Here is a 21386-nt window from a genome sequence, read left to right as displayed (position 1 = left end):
GATTTGACCAAGTGACCTAGTTTTTGACCTCAGATGACCCATATTCAAATTCGACCTAGATTTCATTAAGACAATCATCCTGACCAAATTTCATAAAAATCAAATTGAAAAAAAAAACAGTCTCTATCGCATACACAAGATTTTTCTTTAATTTGACCTAGTGACCTAGTTTTTGACCTCAGATAACCCATATTCAAACTCGACCTAGATTTCATCAAGGCAATCACTCTGACCAAAATTCATGAAGTTCAATTGAAAACTACATCCTCTATTGCATACACAATGTTTTTCTTCGATTTGACCTAGTGACCTAGTTTTTGACCCCCAGATGACCCATTTTCAAACTCGGCCTAGATTTTATCAAGGTAATCATTCTGACAAAATTTCATGAAGATCAGTTGAAAAATACAGCCTCTATCGCATACACAAGGTTTTTCCTTGATTTGACCTAGTGACCTAGTTTTTAATCCCAGATGACCCATTTTCGATCTCGGCCTAGATTTCATCAAGGTAATCACTCTGACCAAAATTCATGAAGATCAATTGAAAAATACAGCCTCTATCGCATACACAAGGTTTTTCTTTGATTTGACCTAGTGACCTAGTTTTTGACCCGAGATGACCCATTTTGGAACTCAGCCTAGATTTCATCAAGGCAATCATTCTGACCAATATTCATGAAGAATAATTGAAAACAAGAGCTGTCTCCATAGGATGACATATGCCCCCGATGGCACTTTGAATGAGTAGTTATGGCCGATGTTAGAGTTTAGGACCTTTGACCTACGAAGCTGGGTCTTGTGCGCGACACGTCATCTTACTGTGCCACACATTCATGCGTAGTTATTTGAAAATCCATCCATCGATGACAAAGATATGGACCGGACACGCCCATCAATGCACTATCATGAAAAATGACCTTTAACGTCTAAGTGTGACCTTGACCTTTGAGCTACGGACCTGGGTCTTGCAGGCGACACGTCGTCTTACTGTGGTACACATTCATGCCAAGTTATTTGAAAATCCATCCATGGTTGACAAAGATATGGACCGGACACGCCCATCAATGCACTATCCTTTAATGTCTAAGTGTGACCTTGACCTTTGAGCTACGGACCTGGGTCTTGCGCGCGACACGTCGTCTTACTGTGGTACACATTCATGCCAAGTTATTTGAAAATCCATCCATCGATGACAAAGATATGGACCAGACACGCCCATCAATGCACTATCCTTTAATGTCTAAGTGTGACCTTGACCTTTGAGCTACGGACCTGGGTCTTGCGCGCGACACGTCGTCTTACTGTGGTACACATTCATGCCAAGTTATTTGAAAATCCATCCATGGTTGACAAAGATATGGACCGGACACGCCCATCAATGCACTATCCTTTAATGTCTAAGTGTGACCTTGACCTTTGAGCTACGGACCTGGGTCTTGCGCGCGACACGTCGTCTTACTGTGGTACACATTCATGCCAAGTTATTTGAAAATCCATCCATCGATGACAAAGATATGGACCGGACACGCCCATCAATGCACTATCCTTTAATGTCTAAGTGTGACCTTGACCTTTGAGCTACGGACCTGGGTCTTGCGCGCGACACGTCGTCTTACTGTGGTACACATTCATGCCAAGTTATTTGAAAATCCATCCATCGATGACAAAGATATGGACCGGACACGCCCATCAATGCACTATCCTTTAATGTCTAAGTGTGACCTTGACCTTTGAGCTACGGACCTGGGTCTTGCGCGCGACACGTCGTCTTACTGTGGTACACATTCATGCCAAGTTATTTGAAAATCCATCCATCGATGACAAAGATATGGACCGGACACGAAAATTGCGGACAGACTGACAGACTGACAGACCGACAGACTGACAGTCCGAAAGACTGACAGACCGACAGACTGACAGACGGTTCAAAAACTATATGCCTCCCTTCGGGGGCATAAATACAGTCTCTATCGCATACGCAAGGTTTTTCTTTGATTTGACCTAGTGACCTAGTTTTTGACCCGAGATGACCCATTTTCGAACTCGGCCTAGATTTCATCAAGGCAATCATTCTGACCAATATTCATGAAGATCAATTGAAAAATACTGCCTCTATCGCATACAAAAGGTTTTTCTTTGATTTGACCTAGTGACCTAGTTTTTGACCCGAGATGACCCATTTTCGAACTCGGCCTAGATTTCATCAAGGTTATCATTCTGACCAATATTCATGAAGATTAGTTGAAAAATACAGCCTCTATCGCATACACAAGGTTTTTCTTTGATTTGACCTAGTGACCTAGTTTTTGACCCGAGATGACCCATTTTCAAACTCGGCCTAGATTTCATCAAGGTTATCATTCTGACCAATATTCATGAAGATTAATTGAAAAATACAGCCTCTATCGCATACACAAACTAAATGTTGACAGACGACGGACGACAGACGACGGACGACAGACGACGGAAGACGGACGCCGGACATTGAGCGATCAGAAAAACTCACCTGAGCATTGCTCAGGTGAGCTAAAAAGGATGTTAGTTTTATGAACAGCCTCAAAGTGGTTATGACAATACAGAATTGGCATGAGGTTAAGCTACTGACCTTTGACCTCCAAATGTGACCTTAACCCTGGACCAGAGAGTTACAACTGAACTGATGCTGGTTTTATTAGTATTTTTCTAGCAGGTAAAAAAATATTGTGCAGACATAATGGATCGACGAACATGCTTGCCTCAAATACACTTTGTACTTTGGGAATTACATCACTATTTTTGAAGTTTCTGCTCATTCAAAGTTGACACTGATGGTATTGTTGCAGGATAAAAAAAAGTTGGAAAAGCTATATTCCATAAATGCTGCATCATCAAAACTGCAAATGTGTAGCATTGTATGTATGGATGCATGTATGATCTACACAAAAATGCATAACAAAGTTGGGGGGTGGAGGGGGTTTAACGCCGTTTTTCAACAGTATTTCAGTCATAAAACGGCTGGCAGTTTACCTAACAAGTGTTCCTGGATTCTGTACCAGTACAAACCTGTTCTCCGCAAGTAACTGCCAACTTCCCCACATGAATCAAGAGGTGGAGGACGAATGATTTCAGACATAATGTCGTTTATCAAATAGTCACGGAGAACATACGCCCCGCCCAAGGATCGAACTCATGACCCCGCGATCCGTAGACCAACGCTCTTACCTATTGAGCTAAGCGGGCGGACAGTGAGAATGAAACAAACAAATAAATAGGGAACACATAGAACCATCCTGTAAGACACAGAAGTACTAGGAATCAAACAGTTTTATTCAATCTGTTTATTCAATTCAAAGACATTACATTCAATCTGTTTTTAATTTTCTCAGTATAAATTTTCTTTAAATTTCTAAAACAAAAATGAACAAAGAGTTTCTTGTTGGTTGTTTTTCAAGAACTAAACGAAATAAATACAAATTTAAATACATCTGTCAATTTCAAATATATTATACATGTACAAGGTGAGTAGAAAGTATGTCAAATCTTGTAACAGTCATGCTGCTCTGTAAAGCAATATGAGCCGTGCAATGAGAAAACCAATATTATAGTGGCTTTGCGACCAGCATGGATCCAGACCAGCCTACGCATCTGCACAGTCTGGTTAGGATCCATGCTGTTCGCTAACAGTTCCTCTAATTGCAACAGGCTTTGAAAGCGAACAGCATGTATCCTGACCAGAATGTGGGGATGCACAGGCTGGTCTGGATCCATGCTGGAAGCAAAGCCATTATGTTGGTTTTCTCATGGCATGGCTCATATAGTACTAGTATTTAAAACAAAGTAACAAAACGTTTGCCAAACACTACCATGGTTCTTATCTGAAACTAACTGAAAGTGTGGCAGTAAAAATGCAGTACTATTATGTGCTATTTTGTACAATTAATACGAAACAATGTCACGGCTACTAGTACCATTTTCGACATCTTTAATTGGTACGACACAGCCAAACGAAGAAGGCATTTTATTGTTTTAAGACTTGAAAACATAAATATTCAAGGCAAAGCTTCAATAATATACATTCTGATATATTCTTTTTAAATACTGCACTTTTTATGCAATTAATCATTGGACCCTTATCAAACTTTCAGAATATCACAGCAACAATGTCTTTTTTATTTCCATGCATCAAAAGTTTGCATGCGGCATTTTTAATATCCTTCCCAAACACAAGATCAAACAAATTTTTCGAGGAAAGTCATTAATTTTACAGCTTTAAAGCTAAAACTAAGATTCATGTTCAATAGAGCTTATATGTTATTTAACCCGTTAGTTGCTTGCAAACAAGCATGGTCTATAAAACCCTACCTGTCTGTGATAAATGGCTTTAAATCACTCTCAGCTGGTACAATCCTACTGCCCCCTGGTGTGAAATACAAGCCTGTTTCATCACCAGAACATGAAGGAACGTTCACCAATTGATTGTGTTCAACATATGAACTCGCAGATATAACACTGGTCGCTGGCATGTAAGATGCTCCGTTAGGAGTGTTGGCATACTGTGAACATTCACCGACTCTCTGTAACGTCATACTTCCAGAAGATGTCCAACTGTTTTCTAGACTGCAGTTAGCTTTTGTCTCAGTATCAACTTGGGCGAGTCTATTTGCAGAGAATGTAGGAATATTAACTCCTGGGCTGTTACAAGTCTGTGTTGCAGGGGTATAATATACTGGGCTGCTATGTGCGTGGGTTGCATTGCTTGCTTGGAACATTATAGATTTCATTTTTTGTCCATCTATTCCACTAGTATCTGTATCAAATATATACCTTTCATACGACTTGACTTTGAATGAAGCTGAAATAGACCAAGAAAAATAACGCTACCAGATATCAAACAACAACTTAAATTTAATGACAACATTTGCATGAATTCAGAATACTGTACCTATATCTATCAACTTTTAAAGTCTGAAACATAGACAGCAAATATTCTAGTTGCTATCACTCTGAGTTCGTATAGGATATCTGTAATATATTTAACTCAGCATATGAGCTGTTAACTAGAATATGTCTGTAGGACACAGGGTGTACCACCACTGGTACATTTGTCACAAATAAGGGGCAATAATTCAAATGTTTGCAGTCTTAAGGGGGTAATATAGCCTAAACTAACATTTTATGAAAAGGATTCAGTATTCTAGGCCATATACTTTTTGAGCTATGAGCATCACAAACAAAAAATCCACTATTTTGGCTATTTCATGGGCCATAACTCTGTAGTAAGCACTAAAATTCTCAAGAAGAATACCAAGTGTGCAAGGTCACATCATGATAAAGACTCAAACAAGGTTTCATGAATTTACATAAAATACTTTTTGAGCTAGGCACATTATTAGGTGAAAATGTGCATTTTTGACTAAATCAGGCACCATAACTTTAAAAATAGGGGGTGGAGCCTGCCAAAAAATAAGAGGTGCACAAGTTTATATCATGATAAAGACTCATGCAGTTTTCATCCATTTATATCATACACTTTTTGAGCTAGATGCATCAAAAGGTAAAATATGCATTTTTAACTATTTCAGGGACAATAACTCTAGAAATTGGGGCAGAGGCTGACAAAAAATAGGAGGTGCCCAAGTTCATATTATCATAAAGACTCATGCAAGGTTTCATCCATTTATATGAAATACTTTTTGAGTTAGACGCGTCACAAGGTAAAAAATGTGCATTTTTAACTATTTCAGGAGCCATAACTCTGGAAGAGGGGGCCGACCCAGATGAAAAATAAAAGGTGCACAAGTTCATATCATGCAAGGTTTCAAGAATCTATATCAAATACTTTTTAAGCTATGTGTTTAACAAGGTGAAAATGTGCATTTCTGACTATTTCAGGGGCCATAACTCTGGAAATAGGGGGCGGAGCCAGACGAAAAATAGGAGGTGCACAAGTTCATATCATGATAAAGACTCATGCAAGGTTTCATCAATTTAAATCAAATACTTTTTGAGCTAGGCACGTCACGAACTTTGGACGGGCGCACAGACACACGGACAAGACCAAATCTATATGCCCCCAGCACTCATGGGGGTAGGGGAGGAGGTGGGGGGGGGGCACAAAAAGAACACTGAATTTTAACATACTTTTCACAATTTAAATAACAATTGTAATATGTAATTACTCCATTTAGAATCATGTGTACTTTGATTGTATTGATTGAATCAATTTATTTTACTGATCAGTTTTGTCAACAAGTAAATACCATAAAGTCATTTAACCTCGCTCGCATTAAATTTCATGGTTTTGTCAAAAATAACTATTTGTTGAGGCTATTAATTTGTAGATTTCAAATTTTAAAGATGAGATAAGCAGATAGTTTGCCTATTTGTTGGAATTTAGTTTTATGGATTGACACAACCAAGAAAAATAGTCCACCGTGAAGATAAATAATTTTACAGTACAACAAGGAAATGAAATAAGTACATGTATTATATAAAGAGACTGAATTCTACTCAAACTTCACGTAAGACTAAATAAATAAGGCCCAATAAATAAACTCATGTCAATAATCAAAAGATTCTACACTTTTACCCCAAGATAAAAAACAACAAAGAAAAATAAAACATACTTATTCAGGTAATAACACTGACTACGGTTAATAATACAGCATTTTCCAACACTTTCAGGAATACATCAATACAATGTTTCTCACAAAAGAAATCTCAAAAGTATAGAATAAACATTTATGGATAAAAATATACTGCTGGTGAACTGACTTAAATTGAAAATAAATGCTAACTTCTCTTTGACAATGGTAGAGTGTGTATGTTGTGTTTGCTCTTCAAGTGGGCAAGCAGCTCTGTTGGCTGAACGTAGGCACACTCACAATAATCACAGGACAATGGTTTCTCTCCTAAAACATACAAAAAAACATATACAAGCACAACTAGAGTAGTGTAAAGTCAATGCTTCCACTTCTACAATATTTAAGCACAGTCACACTTGCTCAACTTTTGCCTCATACAATATCATAAACAAGCAAAATAAATAAACCAATGTTTAGGTCACTGCATTTTTGTCAGGATGAAAGTATGATCCAGTGGCAGTACTGAAACTGAAATCCTGACCCTTGAGCTGGTGCAATTACAATCAACAATACGGACCAGAGAAAAAATCTGAAGCTCCAATTTTCCACCTACTGCTGTGACCCTGATCTTGGCCCGGAGGATTTCGAACATAGGTTCTGCACACCTTGGCGAGCTCTTTGCCCGTAGTTATATAAAGCACAGCATAAGAAATATATTTTCCTAAGAGTTGGGAAAACACCTGTCTGAGGCAGGCAGACAGGTAAGACCTTTTTTTTCTAATGACTTTCCAGCTTTGATAGCGTAGGAAGACCCCAGGTGCCCCTCCATGCATGATATCATCACAGGCGGGAAGCTGGGTAGAACCACCGACCTTCCGTAAACCAGCTGGATGGCTTCCTCACATGAAGAATTCAATGCCCCAGTGAGGCTCTAACCAACATTAATAATAATAATAATAAAGTCTTTATTTAACGAGACAACACAGTTGGGTGTACCCAGTCTTCCCTGTGAGCCTCAAATGTACATATATACAGTAAACACAAATTAACAAATTAAAGTAAACAAAGTCATGAAGGGATTATAATGCAAAATAGCATATATAAGAGGATTACATGAAATTTACATAAGGAAGGTAATACAATAAACAACATGGTTTCATGTAAAGTTACACTGAAAGCAAAAGTAATGAAACAAACAATATACAATTATTTGTTAATTATTTATAGTTTTACATAAGTACTCTGATATCAAAAAATATCATAGCTCTCATGTGGTTGATAGATGTTGTTGCCCACTAGAGAACCACCATTTTAAATAATTGCTTTTGAATGTGTTCAGGTTTGTTCATGTTCTTATATGATAAGGAAGTGAGTTCCATAATTTTGCACCAGAGTATGCCAGTGATTTTCATTGATGAGGGGTACAAGATTCAAAGTCGGAGACCTTAAACACTCTCTCACGGAGGCCTAAATGCACTCTAGTAAAACCATTTAAACAAAATTGAGAAAGGTCATCAGAGGATGTTACAGACCTATACTGAAAGCCCAGCCTGAATCTTTGTATATTTACTGGTATCAATCAGTTATATAATACATCTACTTTGACTCTGCAAAGTCAAATCTCCATTTTGAACTCCCTTACTTAGGCAAACTAAATGGTCGGAATTCCACAAACAAGTCATCAATTGCAGCAACTTGATGAAACTTTCTCTACAATTGTGTGTAAAATATATATTTTCTAAATATTTTAAAACAAACAAAGTATCTACCTGTGTGTCTACACATGTGCCTTCTAAGGATTTTTGCATTATAGAACTGTTCACTGCAATCAGGCCACGAACAAATCCAAGATTTCAGCTTCATGTGGACACGCTGAATATGCTCTGTTAAGGCGCATTTTGTTTTCAATTGTCTTGAACAGTGTGGGCACTGAAATTTTGGCAACCCTGAAAATGTAAAATAAAGTACTTTACAACTGAAATATTCTACTAAAAAGTTCACTTTTCCTTTTCAAGTCCAATGAAAAATATGTTACGATAAATCAGTAACCTTACCCAAATGGCTAAAGTCTCCTGCTCCCCACACCCCTTCCACCCACCCATTCCAACTTACCCAAACACCCAGATAGCCCTTGGATAAAGTTAGGTAGAACAATGCTGGTACAGGACAATTATATGTGAATGTAAAATATCTACTCAATTTTTTTTATTAGTACCTTAACAAGAAAATATATTCATCAATATGTTATTGAAGTCATACGGTTAAATTTAAGCTTTAATGATGGAGGAAGATCCAGGTGCCACTCTCTGTATAAATTCAGGCATGGGCAGAAAAGCAGTAGAACTGCCAACCTTTAACAAGCAAGCTGAATACATTCCTCACATACATGTACCAAATAGAATCTACATCAAACGCAGGATTTCACAAACAAGAAAATATTATAACAAGAGGGCCATGTTGGTCCTATATCGACCACTGGTATTTCAGCTTAACCTTTAGCTTGCTGGACAAGACTGATTCTGCCTTTGTGACCAGAGCAGATCATGATCAGCTGGCATATCTGTGCAGTCTGATCAAGATCTGCACTGTTCCCTATTTAGTCAGTATCTATTTGGTAAGCACCCCTTATAACAACTAGTAGTACTGTCCAAATTGAAAGATGGAGAAGTTCATTATAGAAATTTAGCAGGGTAAGAGTTAAACAGGTAAGAAATTAAGAAGAGGGTTAACCAAGGAACATTCAGGCAAAGTTTCATCAACTTCCACTAAATGGTTTGTGTACAGATCCCAAAAGCTCACACTGAGCGCCTTATGCTCTGCTGAACTAAAATTAAGCATACCACTTCCATGCAAAGCTTCCAAATGAACTTTAACATTGTACATCTTGCGAAATTTCTTTGGACATTTTGGACACTGAAATCGTCTTTCGTCTGTATGCATCATGTAGTGAAACTTTAGTGATGAAGCGCTTGTGAATGCCTTTGTACACTGATCACAGTGAAAATTCCTCTCCGCAAGGTGCACTATCTTCATATGTTTGTTCAATGTACCTGGAACCATAAAGTGAAATTAGGAACTAGAATGCCACGATGGTGCGTAACTGCTCACCAGAGTTTTGCAGCTTAGATTATACCGTAAAACAAGAAACATTTCAGCAAAATTACTTTTGAAAACCTGGCATGCAGGTTCAGCAGAGAAGATACAGATTCAGTGGAGCAGATTTTCAATGTTTTCCATAAACTCATATAGTTAAGAATAGACCATCCCCCTGCAGCCATGTTTTTTCATTTTTGTTGTCATTTGTTTTGACAAATAAAAGCTCACCTTCAGGACGGCCTGCTCAGCAGAGCTAAAAATAAACATTCAGTTTTTTTTTTATTTTTAGCTTCTAATTCTATCTAAATATTAGAAGCATCAACTATCCCATTTTATTACGAAGAACTACCTTTCTACCGATATTACTTATAGCCCTTACTTAAGCCCCGCTTCTCATAGTGTTACCTTCTAATTTGAAACTTTTCCCACAGGTTGAACAAGTATAGGGTTTCTCCTCTGAATGTGCCATAATCATGTGAGTCTGAAAAACATAAACGTATACAGTTGAACCTGCCTTAGCTGCAAGTCTGCAACATGTACTGTGAAATCATTTTCATTCGTGTAGGACGAATTTTCGCGTATTTCGCGCTTGGACCGATGCGCGAATTTAAGACCGCGCTATTATTATTTTTTTTATTTCATTTCTTCATTTCTAAAATTGAAAATGTGCGAATTAAAGCCCGCATGAAACAGTCCTTTTTCATGTTTGCGCTAATTTCATGCCAGCGAATTTAAATGATTTCACAGTATTTTAAATAACAACTAGCTTTAAGCAGCCAATCAACTAGCATCACAAAATGACTTTGTTCTCATTTCAGCATGTCTTAAGTAGCCAAATTCTGTCATCCACTGGGCTGGAAAATTTATACTGGTTTAACTGCACATTTAACATGTTTAAAGTCAAAATATTAATAAAGCTGATATCATTCAATCACAATTAATAGTTTCTTTAATTAAATATTAGAATCTTAAAGGGTACATTGGGGCACTCTGTTTCATATTTTGGGCATATGTTGTTTCGAGTTAAGCATTCATTTGACTTCCTGGCACTGCCCAGGTCTATCCAGTACATGCCGCTTGTGATGGTTTTGCGAGATACATGTAGGCTAAGCGGAAAATCACATACACAATATAAATTCAGAAAAACATTTGGAAATTTGTGGTAAATACCAGTATAAAAATTAATAGTGTAGAAATATACCACAAGAAAAAATTACTAATTTATTTTGATCAGGTCCCCTATAGAAAATCACAAAAAAATGAGAAATCTTTTACTTTTCACTTGCAGCTCACATGACCAACATACACCAAAGCATTTGTTTGTTCTAAAACCATCAAGATTTTCTTTCTTTCTGCTAATCCTGGGTCGGGTGAAACAAAGGCATGATGTTGCATCTTTTCAATTGTTCTTTGTGTGGGTTAAAGTTATATTTATTTTTCAGTAGAAACATGTCCCGGTACATTTTTTTTTCTGCAGTTATTGGTATATTATGTTAGTAATGATTCTTAATTGTCTTTCAATATGTTTTAATTCCTAGTCATTGTATATGTGATATTTGAAATTGGTTTTTAATTTGTGTTGTACCATACCATGCATTTTATATACTGAAATAAATCAATCAATTACAAAAACAGAAAATACACCACTTTTTTCCATCAAAATAATTGGTACGCAATGACTTTAAGAAAATGTACACAATTACGAAGAGGCAGGTGCATTGATGAAAACATTTAATTTCAGACATGAAATAAAAATTTTATGTTACAAATTAATACGGAATCTTGCAACTGACATAGCCTAATGTCAAGTCCATATACAGAAAAAAATTAGAAGCCTGCAAATCCAGTATTGCACAGAGACAGGGATATTGCAAAATCAACAGTTGACAATACTAGGCTTTACCGCTATTACACGCATTTACAACATTCAACAAAATAAGCCTTTTTAGCCCGCACCTTACAAACTTCACTGATTTTTTTAATGAACAAATATCATGCTTACCTTCATATTTTGTCTTTTAACCAACATTCCACATTCAGAGCAAATAATTTTTGCAGGTTTACTCTTTTCTTTCTCACCATCAAGTTCAGTTTCTCCTAGTAAAGTTTTCCGTTTCTTCTCAACAAGCTCTGGGAAACATACATGCTGAGGATATCCCAGTTTTGTACACAACCTTGCACATGTTTCGCACTTTATTAAATTCTCCCGACTAAATTTTTTCTTCCCTTTCTCAGTCAGATGTTCTGCTAAATGATGTTTCATTTTACTTGATTTAATCAAAACATCACATAATTTGCAAGTTTTATAGTAGCTCAGCCTGTTTCGTTTCTTTCTTGTTCTAATAGGAACACAGTCCCAGTCATAATCTATATGATCTCTATAAAATTCTTTTTCACGGAACCTTCTCTTCGCCTCTTTCACTTGAGTCGGGTCCATCTCTGGTTTTGCGTAAGCATTTAGCTTATCAGAGGCAGCTTTCAATTTGTTGACCTCCTTTTTTGCTTCAGTATCTTCTACATCAAGATCCTGACTTCTAAGATGCATCATTTTAACCTGCTCCAGCATTTCTTTGCTATTTTTGTACACACTAGTACCATGTTCTGATCTGACGTGTTTATTAAATCTATTACCAGTAATTTTCAAACCACATAATGGACAGAATACTACAAGCCTTTTTGGTGTTTTAATAAAACTGAGGCCATCAAACTTGAATTCAGACTTTTTTCCTTTACATAATGTTGTTTTAACCTCTTCAAGTACCAATTCAAGCTCAGTCTTTTGGATGTCAAAAGCCTTGGTTTCACCATCACATTGAACAAGATCTGGAGCAAACACTTTTTGAGCTAATATTTCTTCACTTGACCTTTTACTTTCAAAATTTTCACTTAATAAATTATTTTCATTCGCTTCTACCTTTACAATATCCAATTCAATCTTTTGTTCTAGGCTTTTATTCTCTACACCATTGTTCTTTTCACTAACAGCATCTTGAAAATCATCTTCTGACTCTGCATCACTGTCAGCATACTTGACAAAGCTTTTATTCTTCCTTCTCTGTGGTCTAATCATTGGCTGTTCCTCTTCACGGTTTCCATCTTCATTTTCTCTACTTAAATCCATATCACAACCAATTTCTTTCAAATGCTGAAGTTTATGAGCTTCTATTTCATCAAAGTTGTATCTACTATGACAAATTTCACACATTGCTGACTTTACCGGTAATTTCTTTTTTCTAGATCTTTCTCTCTGAATTCTAAGTTTTTTCCTTAGTTTATGGTTACTACTATAGTGAACATTGGAGCTTCGTCTCTTTTTCTTGTTCACAGTTTTAGTGCCTTCTATATCTTGGTCTGTTGCCTCTTCTTTTGTAGCAACCTGAATATTTATGGAAATGTCTTTTGGAAGTTCTACATCTAAAGCATGCATTCTGGTATCAACTGAATCATCTGGTGACTTTTCTTCCTGAAGCCCACATGTTTCATTCCCCAACTCAGGTCCTAAATCATCAAAATTAGCATCATCATCATCACCTTCTTCATCCTGAAGTTCATCAACTTCACATTTTACTGTACAAATTTCCATGTTTATATCTAATATTTGACTTTCTACTCTACCATTAGTTTTTTGTCTAGAGTGATCATTTACAGCTTCATCAAATGTTCCAACTTTTTTATTTTCCACAGTAGCCTTACAATCACTTTCAAGATTACTGACTGCAGTAATTCTTTGTTTTTCATTCACTTCAACATCGGGTGTTATTGGTAACCTATCAAGTTTTATAATGCATTTACTTTTCAATTTTGAATCATCCGATGTAGTATTAATACACACTGCTGGTTCAGGATATGCTCTTCTGTTTTCTAGAAGAATTTTGTATGACTCGGTTGTATCGGTAGCTTCTATATGATTATGAAGTAGACAAATTGTTGGGAATGCAACATAGCAAACATCACAAACAAACTGATTATCCCGAGAACTTTCCTCATCTGTACAAAGTTCTAGACCGTCAGAGTTACACATATGGAAACGTTTACTGTTTATTTCTTTATGTACACTAAAGTGTTTGTAAAATGTTCTCATGTCTATAAACTTCTCCTCACAAAGGCCACAAGCAAAGGGCCTAAGAACAGAAAGGTGGTTTTCAGCATCAGGTTCTCTCCCCCCAGCTTGTTTCTTCTTTCTCCCCATACTTTATAATTAAAGAACTTTTTCTTTCCACAATTAGTGTCTTCAGCTTGCAATGATGTTGATTTTTCAAAGCATAAATACAGTTACCTGAAATATACCAAACTCCTTTTATTTTTATTGATCATTTGATATTGTTTCACATTTCACCTAACTATAGTGTCAATTAACAACAATTATCAGTTGGACTGTCTTACTGTGTTTTTTATTGAGCTGCTTTTATGGACAGGCTATACAAGATAGTGACACGTGCGATGCTGATGATTTTTTAAAAAAAAAAAATTTAATTCTTTAGAAAATTCAAACAGCTGATACATGTAAAATTCTGATGTCAGTTGTAAAACTAACTGCTGCTAGCTTTGTACAAACCGATTAGTCAACTTCGGCCTGGGAAATTCAAAATCATTGAAGAGTAAATACATGCTTGTTGATTGACACTCGGGGTACATGTTTGCTATTTTGTGAAAAAACGAGATGGCTAGGCAGACATTCCATTGATATCTTGTAGTTCGATAGGACCTATTAAATTTAGAAATGCATTTTAACAATTGACATTGTTCCTGCAACAGGATCATTGCAGGCTGTCCAAAAAGTGCAAAATTGATGACTTTGGTGTGTTATTTTTAATGGATGGGGTACAACCTGTAGTCTTGTATGAGAGTCCTGACTGTGTCATTGATTAAAAGCACAAAACATGCACACAATTTATAAAATGGCCACCCTGATTCTGCACATTAGGGAAGTGCAATATTCGACTAGCTAGATGTAAGCCTGGCTGTGCCCAAAATGTTCGAATCCAAGTGTACCCTGCTACCTAAAATTCTAAGTAAAGGGGAATAATTCATAAATAAGAGGGCCATGATGGCCCTATATCGCTCACCTGAGCACCATTGCTGATCAAGTTTTGACATAGATCACATAGGCATACACACTAAATACAATCTGGACAAAAACATTCTCTTGTAACAACATTTAAAACCAATCTCATTAGATGCTGCTGAAGCATATTCATTTACATAAATAAAGAGAGGTAATTTGTCATAAATTCAGTCAAAAGTTATCTACCCTGATTGTCCGAGTCCATCTGATAGCATAAATGACATTTCAAATCAGTATCTTCATTGGTTACTGAGATACACCTATTTTAATTTGAAACAAAGGGAGGTAATCTGACATAAAATCAGTCCATAGTTATCTACCCTGATTGTCTCAGTCCAACTTATGACCATAGTGAAATTTCAAATGAGTCCTATAACTACTTACTGAGATAAATCCATTTTTATTAAAATCAGGGGAGGTAATCACGCAATTGGTATATGCATATAGATGATACAGAGTACAGGCCTATATAACAATATATTAGAAAAGTATTCATATCGATAAACGTTCAATCAAGAGTTATCTAACATGACTATTTCTTACCATGGAAGACATAAATAACGTTTCAAACCAATCTCAGAAGCTGCTAGGTATATTCATTTACATACAAAATATAGGGAGGTAATTTGTCATAAATTCAGTAAATATGTATCTTCATTGATTGTCCAAGTCAATCTGATGGCATAAATGAAATTATAACCGGCTCATTTTCGCGCCTTTATTATTATGACTGTTCTTACTCATTTTGGGGAATTAACACATACAACTCGCTTTCTGTGTTCTACTATATTTATTTTCAATATTTAATTCCAATATCCATGTCCATCATTTGTAACTTTGCATTTATTTACTAATATTCTTCCGTCAAACTTCTAACACTACTTATCATAAACATCACCCTGTCACAAAATTTAAGATTAGTATCTTCATTAGTTATGGAGATATACCCATTTTTGTTTGAATTAAAGGGAGGTAATTTGACATAAATCAGTCCAAAGTTATCTACCCTGATTGTCTCAGTATAACTTATGACAATAATGAGTCCTATAAGTACTTACCAATATAAATCCATTTTGATTAAAATCAGGGGAGGTAATCAGATATAAAATAATTCCGGAACCTATGATTAGTTCCGACATATTCATAATGGAATCCAAGATTTATTGTTGTTACAGATATTTTGCAAGTTTGTATCAAATCAAACCATTAATGAAGTCTCTATATGGCTGCAAAAGCCGTAATAGCAAATTTTGGACCTTTAAGGGGCCATAACTCTGGAACCCATGGAGGGATCTGGCCAGTCTTCGAAAAGAACCTAGATATTATGCCAATACAAGTTGTGTGCAAGTTTGATTAAAGTTGATTGCAAAATGTTGTCTCTATCATGTTCACAAGCCAAAATTGGCAAAAATTTTGGCCCTTTAAGGGGCAGTAACTCTGTAACCCATGATGGGATCTGACCAGTTTTCGAAAGAAACCGAGATATTATGCCCATACAAGTTGTGTGCAAGTTTGATTAAAATCAAAAACAAAATGTGGTCTCTATTGTGTTCACGAGGAAATTGGATGGACGACGGACGAGGAAAAACGAGGAAAACGGATGGACGACGGACGATGGGCGATCACAAAAGCTCACCCTGTCACTATGTGACAGGTGAGCTATAAACTAGAAGGTGCTTTTTTCACTAAAACGTATGTCTCCCCCTATGTATATCTTTAGCTCTGGTGGCCATTTTGTGCAGCAAAGCGATCTTGTCGGCGATATACACAACTAGGCTTGGTACTGATTACCCCTGTGATGTTACGTTGAAATCCGGCCAGCAGTTGACCTGTGAAAGCCGGACAAGATTTTTCTATTTTTAGCTCTGACGGCCATTTTGTGCAGCGAAGCAGAACATGCTGGTGATATGCATAACTAAGTTTGGTACTGATCACTCCTGTGAAGTTTCGTCGAAATCTGGCCAGCAGTTTTACCTGTGAAAGCCAGACAAGCTTAATGCGGACAGACGGACAGATGGATGGACAGATGGAACTTTAAGCTTGAATCAAATCCATATAGTAATAAATGAGACAGAGTGGAAGTGCATCAAAATTTTAACCTGAAATTCTAAGTAAAACAGGGGGATAATTCATGAAATACTGGTGCAAGAGTCAATTGTCCATTGCGAAATAACATAATGGTGACACACTGAACCAAAACAGACTCGCCTATGCGCAAAATACGATAAATTGTGTTGCATAACAAGCATCGAAGTCTCCGAGATCAATTACGTCAGGGAAAGTAGCCAAATGGCAGAACACTCTTTTTTTACCCAAAATGATTTGACTTTTTGGAAAATTCGTGCCACTCAAGTGACTGCCCATTTTTTGTGCTCACATTCATTAAAATCTACTTGCATTTTGTGAGTTAGCGAGTGCTAAATTTAAACTATGACACACTGTCACAGAACTCTGCCCTATACATTTTGCTTAGGGGTGATTATTTGAACTTCTGGGGGGTGGGGGGATTTATATATCTATTTTCAGAGTAAAACAAAGTCGACTTTATTTTTCAAATTCAAAACTTTATCACCCAAACTCCAGGGCCTCCTCTCAGTTTTTCATATTTGTCGCCACCCTTTTTGCCAAATTAAAAAAGTTGGAACCACTTTAGAGCCACTTTTGAGCCTAAGTTCTGAGCCACTTATTTCTCTCAGTTGGCTGTCATAGTGTGCATAGAGAAATTAATTATTGTTACAGTAAATAATTACATTTAAAGGAATAATAACAATGTGTATTGAATAATTGTAAAAGTAAATACAAAATAAAAAGTACAGTTTCCAAATTTAAAGTAGAATATAACACCTTAAAAAGCTCACCATTTACAAAGAACTGTTACACATGTTCGTTTTGATGCATTTGCAATAGCGTGTGAGTGATGAAATTTCACATAACGGGGTGGAACACAGTTTTCAGCAATTGTTTATCTTTATTTCTTTACAAATGGCATTTATTTTCAAAGGGAGACAACTTTTCCGAATATTTTAAGTACAAATAGCATTTATTTTCAAAGGGAGACAACTTTTTCCGAATATTTTAAGTATCAGTCAAGAAAAAGTTTTCTCCCTTTGAAAATGAATGCCATCTGTAAAGAAATAAAGATAAACAATTGCTGAAAACTGTGTTCCACTTTGTTATGTGAATTTTCACTACTCGCACGCTATTGCAAATGCATCAAAACAAACATGTGTAACAGTTCTTTGAAAATGGTGAGTTTTTAAAGGTGTTTGACTGTCCGGAAGTGGGGCCCCTTTAGGCAGTCCTTTTCCGGAAATCAATGTTTATATCAGTATACTGACACTTGTTTCGTAAGGTAATATACATGTTTTACATGCTGTGCAATTTTCATGTTAAACAACTTTTTCTTTCTATGATTTGGTGTTGTTTGATTTTTGTTTCTCAAAGCCTAATTCTAAACCTTAATCTTGATTTAACTGACGAATTAGAAAATTATCCAAAATCAGGGCTCTCCCTAAAGTTTGAAGTAGTCAGTGATGAAAGAAAAGTAGCCAGCTGAACCCAAGCAGGGTCCGGTGGTCGTTCCCCGAAAAATTTTGAAATTGAAGGTTTAAAATGGTGCAATCTGGTGTATTTTTAGGTGTTTTTTCTTTGCTTTGTCTACCTATATTTTTTTATACAAAAAAGACATAAAAACATAATTCCTCTTAAAAATGTATTTGTGACATCGCATAAAAAGTCAAGAGTCATACCCTCACTCTAAACCAGTCATTATATATCATCAAAAAATCTGTCAAAAATGGTTCAGCATCACAGTCTTTATTCACAGCCTTGACACATAGGTGGATACATCTAGGATACAGTATGAGTCCATGAGCCATATACACTTAAATTTATTACAGTGATAATGTATTCTGAGAAAAAAATGCAAAAAAGTAATTTTGATTTTTTTCCCCTGTAACAATGAGCCATTAGAAAGGCCATCATGAGCATTTTGACGTGTAGATCTACTGCTTCCAGGTCCGTATTTTTTGTTTCAAAATTTTTTCTTTATCAATAATTGACCGTCTTTTGGGCAAGTGAGTAATCTTTCAGAAAAATCTTACTTCAAAGCCCAGATGCAAACCGTTTACGCACAGCAAGCGAGCAACGGTGTACGAAACATTTTTTGCAGTGCATCGTGCCAGTTAAAATAACGCTACAACCGGTCAGAACAGGCTGAATGGAAACTAACAAGACTAAAAATTAATTAATCAATTCTACTTAGTTACTTACAGGTTTGCTATTTAATTTTGCTTTCAATACAAAGCAAAGATAGCGGAAATGTACAGAAAAAGTATGCATTGGATCGGATAAATAAAGAAAGCTGGAAAACCCACCAGTGCCCGCTCATATTGCTAAACTATTCGTCAGTGCTCGTCACATGGTGAGACTGATTAAAAATAGATGCGCTAAGATCCTGCACAATTCACTGACTTGGGAAACCAACAACCACATGACGTCAGCATACAAAAATAACGTAGTTAAACTGTTGGAATACACATGTAATGGTAGCGGTTTGTTCATGTTTTCATTCGACAATTAATTTGGGGTTATTATTTTATATTTTGAAGTTCATTTTTTTGTTCAGTTTGAGAAAAGTAGCCGGCGGTACATCCGTCAGTAGCCGGCGAAATCGCCGGCCGCCGGGGCTTGTGGAGAGCTCTGCAAAATATTATCAAAAAGTAACAAACTTAATATGTATCTTTTGTACTAATTAAAAATTTGTCATACAACTGCATGTCACAAACATACATGTCGGTATTTTTGTAAAAATCCAAACACATTAAGTATGCCATAATTGTTGTTAATTTTGGTGAATCCTCGGCATACTTCAATTATACAAGTTGGCAGATGTTTTTATAACTCATTGATTATCAATTAACACATATTTACGCAATTATCTTCTCAAAGTGTCACCCAACATAGCCGAAAACATCAATAGCAGAATCAACAAATACACCGCCTAGACTGTCTATTGATTTTATTTACAACCAGAGCCTAGGTAAACAAGTGTATCGAGAACCAACTCTTGATCACTTATATCATTACAGAAAAAACATGAACGACCCCAAAAATAATATGCGCCACTCATTTTCGCCAATTCGCAAAATTTAGCGCCAAATTCTTAGAATTATCGCAAATGGCGACATTGGTGATCGACAGCAGAGGCCCTGAACTCCATGCCAGAATATCATATGGTCGGCCCCTTACTCTTTATACAGTTGATTAGTCAGTTCCGGATCACTAAGGGCTATAGGACCTTGGTATTTTCTCTCCTAGGATTTACCTTAATGGTGTCAGAAAAGTTTGACAGACTCCTGCAGTTGGCATGGAGTGTTATTCTGGAGAGCTGGTGAGCTCTGAAAAGTAAAGGGGGAGAAGTGTAGTGATAGTAGATTTATAGCCCTGCTGTTGGGTTAACCCTTTAGCGACGTGGTCAGAGTGTCCGCCTACAGATCTCAAGGTCCAGGTTCGAGCCCGTCGGGACCTTGGTATTTTCTCTCCCAGGGTTTACTTTAACTTGGTCAGCTTTATGCATAGAAATAAAATTCCAGTTCTCTAGCCTATGCCTGGTACTTTGGCTAGGGAACCGGTTCCGGTTGAATAACTTCGTTGTCTGGGAAACCAATATGGGTTCTCTAGCCACTGCCTAAGTTAATCAATTAAATTTAAGCTGCAATTTTGTGTCTAAATATGATTTTATCAGTTTTCAAACCCTTTACCTGTATATTTTTAGATCGAAAAATCTGTAAATTCATAGATCATCTCATCTGTAAATTTATAGATAATCTGTGCAGTTACAATGTGGTACAAGATCCAACAATAACTTGTTTTTGTCAAAGAAGTATAAAATAATATATAATTTTTATAGCTCTTTGTTTTTGTTGACCACACTCCACAGTCACCTTAGAATAACTAGAAACTTGAACTACTTGATACCGTATTCAAAGACACACTATCATGCAAACTCCTTTTTTCCCTGATATTTCATACAATTAAGTGGCGAATATTGAACAAAGGGAAATAACTTTGCTCTCGATATCTATAAGTAAGTGGCGTATTTTGTACAAAGGGGAGTAACTTTACTCTGCCAGGTATATTGTGTTTTCGGTAACAACTGCGTGAAAATGAAATCGCCCCTTTTTGATGTACGCACGTAATGAGTGTACTAAAGGTTAGGGTTATGTTTAACATAGGTTTAATAGTGTTGGCCTACATTCAATGCGTGCGTACACTCAATGCGGGAGATCGTAACAACTGATTTAATTAATGAATTATTCTTTCTTTCTTCAGTCTTCTATAATCTTGTCTCTTATTTTACAGCTTTCTTACTATATGTTTTAAATGTTTATCCTTGTTATATGTAGTCGGTTAAAAAGCGCTTGCCGCTTATGTTGTACTGTTTTGCTGTCTGGCCGACTTAAAATAAAGTTTATCTTATCTTATCTTATCTTATCTTATCTTATCTTATCTATCTTATCTTATCTTTCTTCCGTTAATGACTTCGATCAAGATTGAAAATTACGTCATGCGGGCGGCAAGTTAAACAGTCAGAAAAGTTAATAAAACAACTACACATATATAATACAATTTATAAAAGAAGTAATTTTGAAGGCGAAA

At 36.4% G+C, this 21386-nt stretch overlaps 1 protein-coding gene across 3 annotated transcripts; it reads right to left on the bottom strand.

Moving 5' to 3' along the window:
- Nucleotides 1-3304: 3304 nt before the first annotated feature.
- LOC123534245 (PR domain zinc finger protein 15-like) lies at nucleotides 3305-20786 on the bottom strand. 3 transcript variants are annotated; one of them, XM_053519307.1, is made up of 8 exons: nucleotides 20706-20770; nucleotides 20053-20125; nucleotides 11664-13937; nucleotides 10067-10142; nucleotides 9406-9615; nucleotides 8335-8511; nucleotides 6779-6892; nucleotides 3305-4833 (listed from the first exon to the last, which is right to left on the bottom strand). In XM_053519307.1, the coding sequence occupies exons 3-8, from the start codon at nucleotides 13848-13850 to the stop codon at nucleotides 4340-4342; spliced, it is 3258 nt and encodes a 1085-aa protein (XP_053375282.1). In that variant the 5' UTR covers nucleotides 13851-13937; nucleotides 20053-20125; nucleotides 20706-20770; the 3' UTR covers nucleotides 3305-4339. The 3 variants fall into 3 exon arrangements, with proteins under 3 accessions (XP_053375282.1, XP_053375283.1, XP_045172344.2); XM_053519308.1 differs by lacking the exon at nucleotides 20053-20125 and having other exon boundaries at nucleotides 20706-20786; XM_045316409.2 differs by lacking the exon at nucleotides 20053-20125 and having other exon boundaries at nucleotides 20489-20760.
- Nucleotides 20787-21386: the final 600 nt, after the last annotated feature.

This window comes from Mercenaria mercenaria, chromosome 12, assembly GCF_021730395.1.
Source record: "Mercenaria mercenaria strain notata chromosome 12, MADL_Memer_1, whole genome shotgun sequence".
In the NCBI taxonomy this organism is placed as follows: domain Eukaryota; kingdom Metazoa; phylum Mollusca; class Bivalvia; order Venerida; family Veneridae; genus Mercenaria; species Mercenaria mercenaria.
Note: the sequence above shows the minus strand (reverse complement) of the source record. Positions and strands in the feature narration are given on the sequence as shown.